At 44.5% G+C, this 14,569-nt stretch overlaps 1 protein-coding gene across 8 annotated transcripts in view; it reads left to right on the top strand.

The window, feature by feature from the left end:
- HHAT (hedgehog acyltransferase) overlaps nucleotides 1-14,569 on the top strand; it is a 376,524-nt gene that overhangs the window by 251,722 nt on the left and 110,233 nt on the right. For all 8 annotated transcript variants that reach the window (XR_003029814.2, XR_003029815.2, XM_024976884.2 and 5 more), the window contains one exon: nucleotides 6,170-6,371. Coding sequence is in view for 6 of the 8 variants with exons in the window: in XM_024976884.2 (XP_024832652.1) it covers nucleotides 6,170-6,371 (202 nt within the window). In the remaining 2 variants the exon portion in view is untranslated. The remainder of the gene's footprint in view (nucleotides 1-6,169; nucleotides 6,372-14,569) is intronic.

Raw genomic sequence — 14,569 nt, 5'->3', positions numbered from 1 at the left:
GGCCGAGGCCAAAGCTAGAGACAGACTCAAGTCACGGGAGCCACTGCCCCTGAGAGCTAGGTTGAGGGCACCTCTGCAGAGAACTCTAATCCGGAACTCGGGGGAAGCCCAAGTGAACCCAGGTGAACCAAAGGCGAGGTCACCTTCCTGCCAATGCAATGCAGCCACACGTCTTGCCCTTCCCAGCTACTGAAGGCTCTGGCCTTTAAAGGGCCAGTCATTGCAGGTTTTTACATCTCTTGAGGTTGGAACAGCTTTGGGGGCTGCGTGACTGTGACTTTAATGGGGGAAGGAGAATTACAGAGTGTGGTGAGACGGCAGGGTCCTCGGGGGTCTGTGTTCCTTAGGAATGGGTGTCTTCTGAAGTCTCTGCCAGTAAGAGGGGCAAGTCCTTATAACCCTTCCGTGCTTGCTAATTGCTCACAGTGTGTCTGTGCGGTGGTGACAGTCTATCAGAAGTGTAAAAAGCTATTGGAGACTGTGGAAAGTGATGAAAATTAGTGTTAGATATATAAATACTGTTGATGGTAGCTAATTATAGCACATGTGGGCATGCACATATATACTCACACACACTGAAAACTGCCTAAACGAAATTTAGTTTAGTTGAAATGACCATCATAATAGAAGAGACATCTTCTGATGAATAACTGTTCAATTCAGTGGTACAAACAGTAGGTTCTCTGGGTTAGAGACTGAGAATATTTAAAAGAGACTTTATAGAGGAGTGGGAAACCAGAGAGGGTGGAGGGGGTGAAAATGGTGTGCTCAGAGGCACAGAAGTGTGAAGGCCCCATTTGTTCAGGATTTCAGGACTAGTGGGAAATAGGGTGGAAAGATAGAGCAGAGCTGGAATAGAATGTCAGCCACTGCCTGCCCCATCCCAGCCAAGAAATAGATAATTGAGGATGGGAAGTCAGCAAGCCCACCTCGGCTCAGTCCGCAGGGCAGAGAAAACCAAGCTTTTCTGTGTCTTGGGTGCCTCATCCCCTTATCTTGCTGGGGTCTGGAGTTCATGGCAAAGGGTTTGACAATAACTTGGCAAGCTGGGAAGCTGTTGGGTAAGTCCTGGGACAAAAGTGTTGTGATTTTAAGAATAATGCTTTACCATGTGGATTCTCACCACCCCTGTCCCAACTGTCAGACACATTCTTGAGTTTTTCCTAGTGATTATGAAGGAAGCAGCTATTTTGTTTCCCCTTCAGATACATCTACTAGTCAGCAACAATCCCCAAGTATCAACCTCTTATGCCCAACTTCTTACACAGTCAGACTTCTGCAGGAAGCCCGCCTAGATAGGGTGTGGTCTCTGCTTGTGGGGCAGAAGGAAACTGTTTAGTCTATTTAACATTTTATTTGTATTTTGGCTGCCCTGGGTCTTGTGGTGAGCTGGGGCACTCTGCAGTTGCGACGTGCAGGCTGCTCACCACAGTGGTTTCTCTGGTTGCGGAGCAGGCCCCGCAGTTGTGGTACACAGGCTTAGTTGCTCCTCGGCATATGGAATCAAATCCTCGTCCCCTCCTCTGGCAGGCAGATTCCTAACTGCTGGACCACCAGGGAAGTCCCTATTTAGTCTGTTTAAAACTTGAACTGTGTCTTTCTGGCCCAGAGCTCCTTGGCCTAAGTGTTAGTCGCTTAGTCGTGTCCAATTCTTTGCAAACCCTTGGACTGTAACCCACCAGGTTCCTCTATCCAATTCCCTTCGCCAAGGTTTCTTCCCGACCCAGGGATCGAACCTGGGTCTCCTGCATTGCAGGCAGGTTCTTTACCTTCGGAGCCACCAGGGAAGAAGCCCTACTTGGCCTAACTTCTAAGTCACTTCAGTCGTGTCCGACTCGGTGTGACCCCATAGACGGCAGCCCACTAGGCTCCCCCGTCCCTGGGATTCTCAAGGCAAGAACACTGGAATGGGTTGCCATTTCCTTCTCCAATGCATGAAAGTGAAAAGTGAAAGTGAAGTCGCTCAAATGCCTTTGTAATTCATGAGCACCTTCTCCCTAGTAAGATTCCTTTTTGTACAGAGGATGTTTCTTCAGTTAATAAAATACTGGTGGATGTTTCTGTGGAGACTGCTTTGCAGATGTGGTTGAATAAGAGGAACATATCACCAAAAAATGCTCTCACTGTGGTCAACAACTTCATAGAACACAGACCTGAGGGATTCTGAAACTAGATTTTACCTCTTCTGCATAAAATAGGTCTGGTCATCAGTTCTTCACGAAGTTGTTGTAACGATTAGAAACAGGATACATAAAAGCACCTGATACTCAGTAGAGAGTAGACATTGTAAATAACGCCTACATTTTATATCAGTTCCTCCTCCTGAGCAGGCATTTGCTATGTTGCGTTGATTCTGTTTGAGATGGTTTTTAATTAGGAAGGTGGCGCAGTTGATGGCAACCACCCCAGGCAACGTTCTCTGCAAGCAGTGACCCCACGAAGCCAGCGGGCAGGGGCAGGGGGCAGGCCTTGTGCAGACTCAATCTCCCACAGTTGCTGACAGAAAAAAAAAAAATCTTTTTAGTTTTGCTTTGCTGAGAAGGTGGTGCTGAATGCTCTCTTCCACTGGGAACTCAGTTTCAGTGTGCAGCGGATCTCAGTAAGTGGGGTCACACTGCTGCTTTTCTAAAAGGAGACGCGTTTCTGTTTTTATTAATCGTGGAACTGACACGAGCCTGGCAGGATTTGTAAAAGGAAACAGGTTCATGTTCCTTCTTGCGGTATCCACTGCCTTCTAGAAATTAAGAGAAAGGAAGGAAGTTTTTTGTTTTTCTAGTCGGAAGACCATACCCTCTTCTGGTTTAAAACAAGCAACCTCATGTTGTTGGAGACCTGCCATTTGTGAGTTTCTGGAATAAAAGGAATTCTCAGATTTTTGTCGGCTGTCATTATTGAAGGAAAGTAGCAAAGCCATGATGCCAAGAGATGCCTAAAATAGCTGTGCATGTAATTATGGGACTAGATGCTTCCTCGTCACAAGCTTGGAATTAAGTTCTTTTTGGAGTTGAATCTAATATTAAAGACCATTGATGTGGATGGACAAGGAGAGGTTTTTATTCTATACTGAGGTTTTCTAATACATATTCAGTTCAGTTCAGTTGCTCAGTCGTGTCCGACTCTTTGCGACCCCACGGACTACAGCACGCCAGGCCTCCCTGTCCGGTCGCCAACTCCCGGAGTTTACTCAAACTCATGTCCATTGAGTTGGTGATGCCATCCTACCATCTCATCCTCTGTTGTCTCCTTCTCCTCCTGCCCCCAATCCCTCCCAGCATCAGGGTCTTTTCCAATGAGTCAGTTCTTTGCATCAGGTGGCCAAAGTATTGGAGTTTCAGCTTCAACCTCAGTCCTTCCAATGAACACCCAGGATTGATCTGCTTTATGATGGACTAGTTGGATTTCCTTGCAGTCTAAGGGACTCTCAAGAGTCTTCTCCAACACCACAGTTCAAAAGCATCAATTCTTTGGCACTCAGCTTTCTTTACAGACCAGCTCTCACAGTGCAGCTCATTTTTATATAGTGAGATACAACAATAATCTCAACATAAAACCAGTGTTGGGTGACAAGAGTATTAGGATTGGAATGAACTTGTTTTATAAAAACTATTATCTGCAAAATTTCTGTAAACAGCAGTTACTCCTTATCCTTTTGAACTTGGTTTGACCACTCCATTTTTTTTTAATATGCAACCTTCTTACACACACAACTGATTGTATGATGTGAAGGAGCAGTGAGCAGCATGTGAGCAGAAGGAGCAGCATAGAGCACCATGATGGAGCAGTGATTATCTTTTTGCAAGTTGGAGGTTGCAGAGGTTTGTGGTCCATTTTTTTTTGCCTGTTGAGTGTTCTGCAGCAATAACCAAGTAGCCTCTAGGGGGCAGCGTAAGGCCAGTTAAAACCCCTGTGCCTGGGGCTGTTGGTGGGGTTTTCTGACTCTGTCCAGCCTTTCTTGGTCCATGATGCAGCATCCCTGCTTCTCCTGGCCAAACTCACTCACCCTCTAGACCTTGCCAAGGTAGGGATCTTTACCATTAAGCCTCTAATACCCTGCTTGCCTCCACTCATCCTGTTCTTTTCCGTACTCTTAAGCTCCCCTGGTCTTCTTTGTACCATATGATACAGCAAACAAGTCCCACGTCAGCTTAATGATAGAATTGGTTTGCTGTCGTTTCACAACCAGCTGTACGTGTCCTTTGGGCAGGAGCAACCTGTTATGTCTTTGTGTGTCTCATAATACCAGGAATTCCCTGGAAGGCTAAATAAATCCTTGGCCACAGCTGGATTATTCCTTAGTCTGTAGTGAGTGCTTGGTGCTGACTTGATTGTTGAGATGGTCTTGTTTCTGTGCAAGAGAAAGTATTTTCTTCGCTTCACTTGTTTCTGAAATGTGTGCATTCTCACGTGCTTTCTGGTTTGTTTCAGATTGAGATGCAAGATAGGAGGGCTTTCAAAATAAGCCCAGGGGTGCAATGGAAAACACGGATGCTCGGTGCCAGAGATGCATATTTGCATCTAGGTTCTTCCTATTCTCAGCCCCAGTTTTTCTCACCCCAAAAGTGGGGCTGTCGAAGCTGATAATTTACCATCTGACCTGGAGCACCTTTGAGAGTGAAGGAGGACATTTAAAAATATTGATAGTCACATAGTCGTTGTTGTTCAGTCGCTCCGTCGTGTCCGACTCTTTGCAACCCCGTGGACTGCAGCATGCCAGGCTTCCCTGTACTTCACCATCTCCCGGAGCTTGCTCAAACTCATGTCCGTTGAGTCAGTGATGCCATCCGACCATCTCATCCTCTTTCACCCTGTTCTCCTCCTGCCCTCAATCTTTCACAGCATCAGGGTCATTTCTGATGTCAGCTCTTTGTATCAGGTGGCCAAAGGATTGGAGCTTCAACTTCAGCATCAGTCCTTCCAATGAATATCCAGGACTTAGTTCCTTTAGGATGGACTGGTTGGATCTCCTTGCAGTCCAAAGGACTCTTAAGAGTCTTCCCCAGCACCACAGTTTGAAGGCATCATAGTCCTTGGAAGTATTTATTGACTGGGGAATGCTTTTTATATTGTATCTTTTGGCTTGCCTATGAAAGTGTTCTATTTAAAAATTATTTTCAAAATAACATTTCCAACAAAATATTAAAATAATGAATAGGACAGCCTGTCAGTGGGTTCAGTGGATTGGCATGCTAGAACAGCATATGGTGTTTCAAAGAATCAGGTCGAGTGATCCATGTAAAGTGCCTAGTGCCATGCTTGGGACGCATGGTGTGTTTAGGAAATGAGAATTTCCTTTTCCTTTATGGAATAAGGTTGGACAAAGAAGAACTGACAGCAATAAACAAAGACCGATAGGCTTTTTAAAGAGACCCCTGCAAGGAGGGTGTTTTTCTAGCTCTCCAGATCCTGACAACACAATGTGAGTTTTGTCCAGCTCTAGCAGGAAAATACTGATTGAAGAACACGGTTCTGCTTGTATGTGGTCAGACAGCTGTCTCAGCAGTAGAGCACTTACCCTAGCGGGAGCTCTGCCTTTCGGGTGATAATTTGGCTGCCCTGTGAGCACAGAGCTCTTCTCCTCACTTGTGAGTTTGTCACTACTTCTGGGCAACTTGCCTGGAAAGCTGGAGGATCCAGCCTGCCAAGGCTACCCCTCTTCTGCAGAAGCCATCCTGCCGTTTAGGGGCCTGAACTCAGCAATTGTGCTTAAATACTGGGTTTACCTGAAACTTGATAGTTTGAGCTGTAAAATACATACCTACCGTTAAGGTTGGTATCCCCCACTCAGTTGTGTCTCTTTGCAACCCCATGAACTGCAGCCCACCAGGTGCCTCTGTCTGTGGGATTCTCCAGGCAAGAATACTAGAGTGGGTTGCTATGCCCGCCTCCAGGGGATCTTCCCGACCTAGGGATCGAACCCGCGTCTCTTACGTCTCCCTGCATTGGCAGGGGGATTCTTTACCACTAGTGCCACCTGGGAATCCCCCAGAGGCTTCTGTGCTTGCCACCTCCCATGTGACAGAGCATTCAGGGAGTGCCCCGTGGCCTCCTGGACATGGGGAAGGGTCTGCACATGGTGAATAGCGATGTGTGGCAGGAGAATCAGGCAGGGAGTGGGTGGCGTTGGGGGCCAGCGCTCCGCAGGGCTCCTCATGGCCTCTTCTTTCTCCAGGTACGTGTACATCCCAGCGGGCGGGTCACAGCATGGCCTGCTGGGGGCCCTCTTCTCCACTGCGATGACATTCGCGTTTGTGAGCTTCTGGCACGGCGGGAACGACTACCTGTGGTGCTGGGCCACCCTCAACTGGCTGGGGGTCACCGTGGAGAATGGCGTCCAGAAGCTCGTGCAGAGGCCGCACGTCCAGCACAGCTTGGTGAGCAGGTCCTGGCTTGTGCGGCAGGGGCAGCCAAGCTGGGTGGACTGGGTCTGGGAGGGTAGGCAGTCATCACGTTTACCCACGTTGTGGGCCATTTCTGCCAGATTGGCTCAACATCCAGAGTGTTCCTGGAGACAGGACAGCTGAACAAGAGGTGGTGGCTCAGACAGTAAAGCGTCTACCTGAAATGCAGAAGACCTGGGTTCGATCCCTGGGTCGCAAGATCCCTGGAGAAGGGAAAGGCTACCCACTCAGTACCTTGCCTGGAAAATTCCATGGATGGAGGAGCCTGGTAGGCTACAGTCCATGGGATCGCAAAGAGTCGGACACTACTGAACAACCTCACTGCTTCACTGGCTGTAACTATAAGATAATTCATGTTTATTATGAGAATTAGAAAATTCAAATGAGTATAAGGAATATGTCTCCGCAAGAGAAACCACTGTTAAATCCCTTCTAAATTATTTTTTTGAACAAAACTTGTTTTAGTTACTGTGTTTTTGACTGCTCTGTGGCGTCTTTGCTGTGTGTGGACTTTCTCTGGTTGTGGCGAGTGGAGGGCTCCTCTCTTGTGCACAGGCTCAGTTGCCCCACTGCATGTGGGGTCTTAATTCCTGGACCAGGGATCGAACCCATGTGCCCTACATTACAAAGTGGCTTCTTTCTTTCATTCTTCAGTGAAGGGTAATTACGTTATTGTGCTGGGTTCTGCCATACATCAGCGTGGATCAGCCATAGGTGCACACATGTCCCTTCCCTGTTGAGCCTCCCTGCCACCCCTCACCCCCCACCCCATCCCGCCCCTCTAGCTTGTCCCAGAGCCGCGGTTTGAGCTCCCTGAGTCACAGCAAATCCCCACTGGCTCTCTATCTTTCAGATGTTAGTGTGTGTGTTTCCCTCCTATTCTGTATCCATTTGTCCTGCCCTCTCCTTCCTACCCCCACCCCCACTGCGTCCAGAAGTCTGTTCTCTGTGCTGCATCTCCATTCCTGCCCTGCAAATAGGTTCATTGGTAGCAAGGTGGATTCCTGACCACTGGGCCACCAGGGAAGTCCCCCTTCTAAATTTTTTCTCTCCCCTCTCTACACACGCACACATGTACATTGCACACACATACATGTATAACATTTTAAACATACCATTATCCTAGAGATACAGTTGTATCAGGACTCTTTTCTATGTCATCAAATACATTTCTAACAACCCTTTTTAATGGAGTTACAGAATTCCATTATGTGGCTATACCATAATTCATTTAATCAGTCTCTTATCAACATATTGTTCTAATTTTTTTTTGCAGTTAGTGGTTGCATTGAGATGACTGTCATAACAAGGGTGAATTCTTGAATGTTTAACATTGCTAAGTTAAAGATTTTTCTTACTTTTAAAGTTTGCATGCCTACTGCTTACCTGTTCCTTAACTGCCCAGTAGACAAAGTTTGCCAGTTAGCATTCCTACCAATGGTGCCTGAGAATGCCCTTGCCAATCCTGAGTAGTACTGGTATTTTTAATCTTTGCTGTTTAAATAGGTTTTAGCAGCATAACAATCAGCTAAGGATTTAAGACACATTCACAACCTTTAGGAAAATAACTTGGGAAATTAAGCATTTTTCTTTACACACATGTTTAGGTGATTTAAAAGTATGAGCAATGTTTCGCCATGTAAATGTGGAAAAGGATGTATTAGATATTAGAATCTTACAGGAATCTTCAATTCTGAATATGTAGCTATATTCCGATAACTCTGAAAAAAGTAGCTAAAAAGATATATGCCATTATCAGTGTTGATGGCAGGCAGTAAAACACAAAAAATTTACTGGGAAATGATTAATGTAAATAAACTCCCCCAGTATTTGCAGCTAAAGCAAATATATTTCAAAAAGTCAACATCACCAAAATAGAATACATTTGAGTGTTTTTCTATAAAGATAGCTCTGTGTGTATGTGTGTGTGTGTGTGTGCATGCGTGCGCACACTCAGTCGTGTCTGACTCTGCGACCTCATGGATTGTGCCCACCAGGCTCCTCTGTCCAAGGGATTTAGATTCAATAAAAACTGAATCAAAGCACATAGCAAAAATATCACTCCTAAAGGAATTTAAGTATGTTCATATATGTTTAAAGATAAATATTTTATTCAGTTCTAGTACCCAGAACCAGTGGGAAAGAAATGTCAGTGAATTCCAATAGAAAGTGGAATTTCAATGAGAGTCATGGCTTTGTAACACAAAGAAAAACCATAAAAAGTGGTATAATAAAGGTTACACACTTCACCCTTCAAATCTGAGTAGTCTTCCCCAAAGCAGGAACCTCATCAGCCACGAAGGCCAGAAAATTCTTTTCGGCCCAGATTGAAGCCCTGTGACACATTTCTGTGTACCCTCATAAAGGATCTGACATTAACCTTGAACTTAATCTTAAGAGTTCTGTGGACTTTGAGCCATCGATTATATTACTAATAAATCTAAAGAATCTAAAATATTAAAAGAGTAACCCAAACTGTGTGATGCAACCTATGACTTACTAGAAAAAAAAAGTGTTAGTTGCTCAGTCGTGTCCAACTCTTTGTGACCCCATGGACTGTAGTCTGCCAGGCTCCTCCGTCCGTGGGATTCTCCAGGCAAGAATACTGGAGTGGGTAGCCATTCCCTTTTCCAGGGGACTTCCCGACCCAGGGATCAAACCCAGGTCTCGTTCATTGCAGGCAGATTCTTTACCATCTGAGCCACCAGGGAAAGCCTTACGGCCTATTAGTTTTGGCTAAAAATGGAGGAAGGCGGTAAAAAGACTTGCTCACAGGGTGAAGAACTTGAATGTCTGCTGTGCCACATCACAGCTCATTCCAGGACCTTCACGTGTTTACCTCATTTGAGCTTCTGCCCACAGTTCAAGCACCTCAGTGTACAGTAATTTTTGAACATGCCATTTTTTTTGGTGAGATATATGTCTTGTATATTGCAGATGTGACTACTTTACATATTTACTGAACAAGGACACATTTTGTAAAACCTGTTTTTAGCACCTGTCTTGCCTCTTGACAGCCTGGTGATTACTTATGGCTATTTAGACTCAGGAGTTCTTTAAGTTCAAGGTCAAGGCCCCGTTATTATTTGTGTTCTGTATGGTTAGCTGTGTGTCTGAGTTCATTTCAGTACGTCAGTACACAATTAAGCCTTCTAAATTGGGCTTGTTCTTTAGTTCTTTTTCCACGTGTCCACTCAAGGAATTTTCCTCCATTGCTCTGTTTCTTATAGAGTTCAGTACAGATGCTGTTTTCCTTCCGAAAAACATGGCTGGCCTTCCAGATGTACATAGCCTTCTGAATAAACTGTTTCCCTACTTGGGTTGCCTCCTCGCTCTTTTCATGAATCCATTTCCCATTCTTTTCTTTATTGAGATATAATTGCTGTACAACATTGTATAAGTTGCAGGTACACTAAGTACAACAGCGATTGACAATTTTTAAAGATTATACGCCACTTAACAGTTGTTATAAAATAGTGGCTATACATTTACCTTTTGGGGCACCACAGTCCAAATAAGACTTAATGCCTCCTTGGCACTTTATTCCATCTGATTTTAATCTTCCCGATGATCTGACAGTATTTTTGCAATGGGAGCTCACTCCCCATGCCCTTATGCACTCTCCCCAAGGCATTCATCCTTCATCTGTTTTTTTTTTTTTTTTAAGTGATGGATTGAAAAACATGTGAATAACAAGGATTATCATCCCTTCTTTTTTGTGTCTTCTTTAACCTCAAAGCTTTGCCTGGGGCACAAGAGATATTAAGATAATTTTTTTTTTTTTGCTATGCTGAGCAGCTTGTGGGATCTTAATTCCCCAACCAGGGATCAAACCCAGGCCTTTGGCAGTGAGAGCACAGAGTCCTAACCACTGGACCACCAGGGAATTCCCTGGAGTGGGATTTTATTTCTTGGTGACCGTTGAACACTCAGAGCTGAGTGTTGAAGATCGGAAGCCCTCTGCCACTCCAGGCAGGGCTCTTCCTTTGAACTTTATGCAGGAGTGGAAATGTCCACTGTGTTGTCCAATCCGAGTAGTCATGAGCCACACTGAGTACTTGAAGTACTCACTGAGAAACTAATTTTTAAATTTAATTAACTTTAATTAATTTGAATCTCAGTAGCCCCCACGTGGCTAGTGGTTTCCATTTGTGGCAGTAGAGTTCTAGAATGTATCCCTTTTCTAGAAAGAAAAAAAATAGAAGAATATAGTATTTGACTCTGCTGTAATTTAGGAAGGTTTTTATTGCTGATGGGATGCCTCATACATGCAGCTGACTACTGAACCTCTCTCCCCTTGATCATCTCACAGATGTCTCAGACTTAGTATGCGGAGTACTGACTTGGTGAACCACCCAGGTCCCCAATAATTCCAGCTAGCTCCTCTCCCTCCAGCATTCTCTACTTCTGCAAAAGCCACCATCATCTTGCTAGTCACTCATGGCCAGGCCCCTCAAGTTGCCCTTTGTACCTTCCTCTCTCGAAGTCCTGCCTGTATGTGCTGTACGTTCTACCTCCTAGGTAGGTCTCAATTTCTAAAAACTGTTTCCATCTCCACTGAGTCATCCTAACCCCACTGTTACCATTTCTTGCCCAGTCTTCCAAATAGCTGTGAACTGGTCTCCCTGCTTCCACTTCTGCCTTCTTTAGCTCGTTATCCTCGCAGTGCTGAGTGATGCTTGTCAATAAATAACCTAACCAATTAGCCTCCAATTAAAATAAAAAAATACAAAAAATAAATACCTAACCACGTTGTCATCCTTAAAAATCTCCAGAGGCATCCCATTTTCTTGGGACTCAGTCCCCAGTATTGAAGATGACCTGTAAGACCTTGGCTGATTCTCGTCTTGCTCCTTCTCCGCATCCTCTCTGGCTCTCTTCTCTCACACCCTGTTCCTCCTTCTGTTCATTTTCATACCTGGCCCCTCCAGCCCCAGCTCCCTGGCACAGGCTCTTCTATCTCTAGGATGCTGTTATTCCTTTCCCTCCTTTTCACCCTTCTGACTTCGGCTTGAATGACAGCTTGTGTGGGTACCATTTACTGATCCTCCTAAGTCAATCAGGTCCCAACTGGTAACCCCTTTGGGGTACCTTGTATGTGGTCTCTTCAGCTGTACTTATCACAGTTACAGAGAAATGTTCTTTTACAATAGCTTGTTTAATCCTTATCTCCCTCTCTAAACTGGTAAGCCTCCCTACATCAGAAATCTGTATCTGTTGCCAAAAAATCTTGGCTCTGTGTGTACCAATGTCAAACAGAAATACGGAGACAGAGTTATGGAGGAGAAGGAAAGAGTGGTTTTATTACTTTGCCAGGCAAAGGGGGAACACAGTAGGCTGGCACCTCAAGAACTGTGTCCCCCTCCTTGGTGAATTGGGAGAGGTTACATTGTCAGACAGGGTATGTGATAAAAATCAATCTTCACCCCTTCTTCTGCAAAGTTTCAAAAGGATAGCGTTGATGACTAGATTTAAGTGTCATGGAAAGTAGATGGGGGAAAAGTGGAAACAGTGACAGATTTTATTTTCTTGGTCTCTAAAATCACTACGGATGGTGACTGCAGGCATGAAATTAAAAGATGCTCGCTCCTTGGAAGAAAAGCTATGACAAACCTAGACAGCATATTAAAAAGCAGAGACATCACTTTGCTTTCAAAGGTCTGTATAGTCAAAACTGGTTTTTCCAGTAGTCATGTATAGATGCGAAAGTTGGACCATGAAGAAAGCTGAGTGCTGAAGAATTGATGCTTTAGAACTGTGGTGCTAGAGAAGATTCTTGAGCGTCCCTTGGACAGCAAGGAGATCAAACCAGTCTATCTTAAAGGAAATCAGTCCTGAATATTCACTGGAAGGACTGATACTGAAACTCCAATACTTTGGCCACCTGATGCGAAGAGCCAACTCATTGGAAAAGACCCTGATGCTGGGAAAGACTGAAGGCAGGAGAAGGGGATGACAGAGGATGAGATAGTTGGATGGCATCACCGACTCAATGGACATGAATCTGAGCAAACTCCGGGAATTAGTGAAGGACAGGGAAGCCAGCATGCTGTAATTCATGGGGTTGCAAAGAGTCAGACACAATTAGCGACTGAACAGGAACAAAGGGTCTTAAATGCTCTGTCTCCTAATCTTGATGAACCTTTCTGGTCCCTTTAATCTTACCTCAGGTGGTTTTATTGCTGCTTCTCCTTTGATTAGCAACTGTTCTACCTGTTGGAACTCAGAGAAGGTCAGGGAGGCTGGAGTCTTCAGGCAAAGGAGGACAAAAAGGCTTCCATGCCCAGGAGCCCCACAGGGCCCTGCTTGGCATCATATCCTTGACACGTATCATGATGCCTGGCGCAGTGTAAGCATGCAGTATATACTTGTTGAATGAATAAAGGAGTGAATATATTTTCTGACTTTACTGAGGGGCTTGTGAGAAGAAATAAGCTTATGCAGCAGCTTGAAGAAGATTGGATACTGGAAGAACTCACTAAGACTGAGGCTTATTGAACATTATACAGGGAGATTCTTATGTAGCGGGATAAATACTAATTGGTCTAGTGATGGTAAAACACTATTTTAATGTTGACTATACGTGTGTGTGGGTGTGTGAGAGAGAGAGAGAGAGAGAAAGGGGTAGGGAGCAATTAACCTTCCTGGTACCCCGCTGCTTTATGAGAGAGGGGGATTACGGGCTGTGATTCACTGAGGCCCAGAGCTGACAAAGGCATTTTGACAAAGTACCAAGCAAGGTGGATGAAGAGGAGTTACTGCTAAAGCAACACGCTTTTCCTCTGTATAAGTACTCTCCCGGGGAACTAGAATTTGTGTTCAGCATGGAAATCTTTTAATAAGTAGAAACATTTTGAAGCATCAGTAGAGACGCACTACTTGCTGATTCTCTACTTGATCTCTGCTTTGAAAGAAGACACCTTCAGGCTGCTTGTTAGTCATTCCTACACAAAGGAGAATCTACATCCCAAGCTGCTCACCCACCCCACCTCTGATTTCCATTTCATTGAATAATTTAAATATGTCCTCCTCCCCCAGCCCTTGTCCCTTCTTCTTTGCTGAACTGATTGATGTTCTTTCTGAAGCAGTAAAATATCTATGTATAGACTTAATTAAGAGAACGTGCCACCAGTGAAAGTCGTGGAGGGTCAGTCTCATGGTTCTCAGAGGGACCTGATGCTTTTGTGTGTCAGAAAGACTGCAAAGCTCTGTAGTGATGTCCATTTCAGTTTATCAACTATATTGATCAGTTTGATTTTGAAGAGGAAATTGAGAGATCAGTCAACTTGAGAGGATAATAGATTGTAAAACTATGACATGATCTAACCCAGTGATTTCCTAGTTCGGTGGAATCCTAACTCATCAACTGGCAGTTGGCTTGGTTAGAAAACCTTTTCACTGGAAGTCAGTAATCACAGCCCCAACTAACTCACTGAAGAACTACAAAGCACACTGGTCTGAGAAGAGTTATTCTGTTGGACAATGACTCCTGATCTTCGTCCTCCACTTGGATCCATTTCAACAAAGATCAAGTGCTAACTGTCAATAATTACTTTTCTTCAGACCATAACCCTTCTTAGACTGAGCCCATTTAGGCAGAGCCAACCTTATTGCTCATCTAGGAAAAAATTTCCGCACCCTTTGTGGGAGACACATTGCAGCTGGAGAACTCTTCTTAGTGAAAGACATGTCCCGCCCCCTCCACCCCCTTTTTTTTTTGCATGTTCTTTCAATGTGTCAATGCATACAGTGCACTGGTCTATCCATATATAGTGATGGCGTCTATTAGTCAGTTCCACCCTCTCATGAACAAGGTATCTTGCCTGGTCTCTTGACAGGGTAATCATCTTTGCAGTAGCTGCTTTGGATTAAAGAGACAGTGAAACCATGGGATGAGGAAAACCTTTTCTCTGAGAGGAGCTAAGGGTTTATATTTTTTTAAAAAATGGACTTGTCTTTATAAACATCATAAAATACTGATTGACCTATTCTTCCCAGGCATTGTGCAGAAGAGAGGTCTGAGCTAGAGACAGATGTTTGAGAGCATGTAGTTTATATTTTGGAGCCATGAAAATGTCTGAGACTTTCTAAAGAGAAAGAGTACAGAAAGCGAAGAAAAGGTAACTGCCTAAAAATGAATCCAAGGACACCAACAGTTAGAATTTAGATGG

This window comes from Bos taurus, chromosome 16, assembly GCF_002263795.3.
Source record: "Bos taurus isolate L1 Dominette 01449 registration number 42190680 breed Hereford chromosome 16, ARS-UCD2.0, whole genome shotgun sequence".
Lineage (NCBI taxonomy): Eukaryota > Metazoa > Chordata > Mammalia > Artiodactyla > Bovidae > Bos > Bos taurus.
Note: the sequence above shows the minus strand (reverse complement) of the source record. Positions and strands in the feature narration are given on the sequence as shown.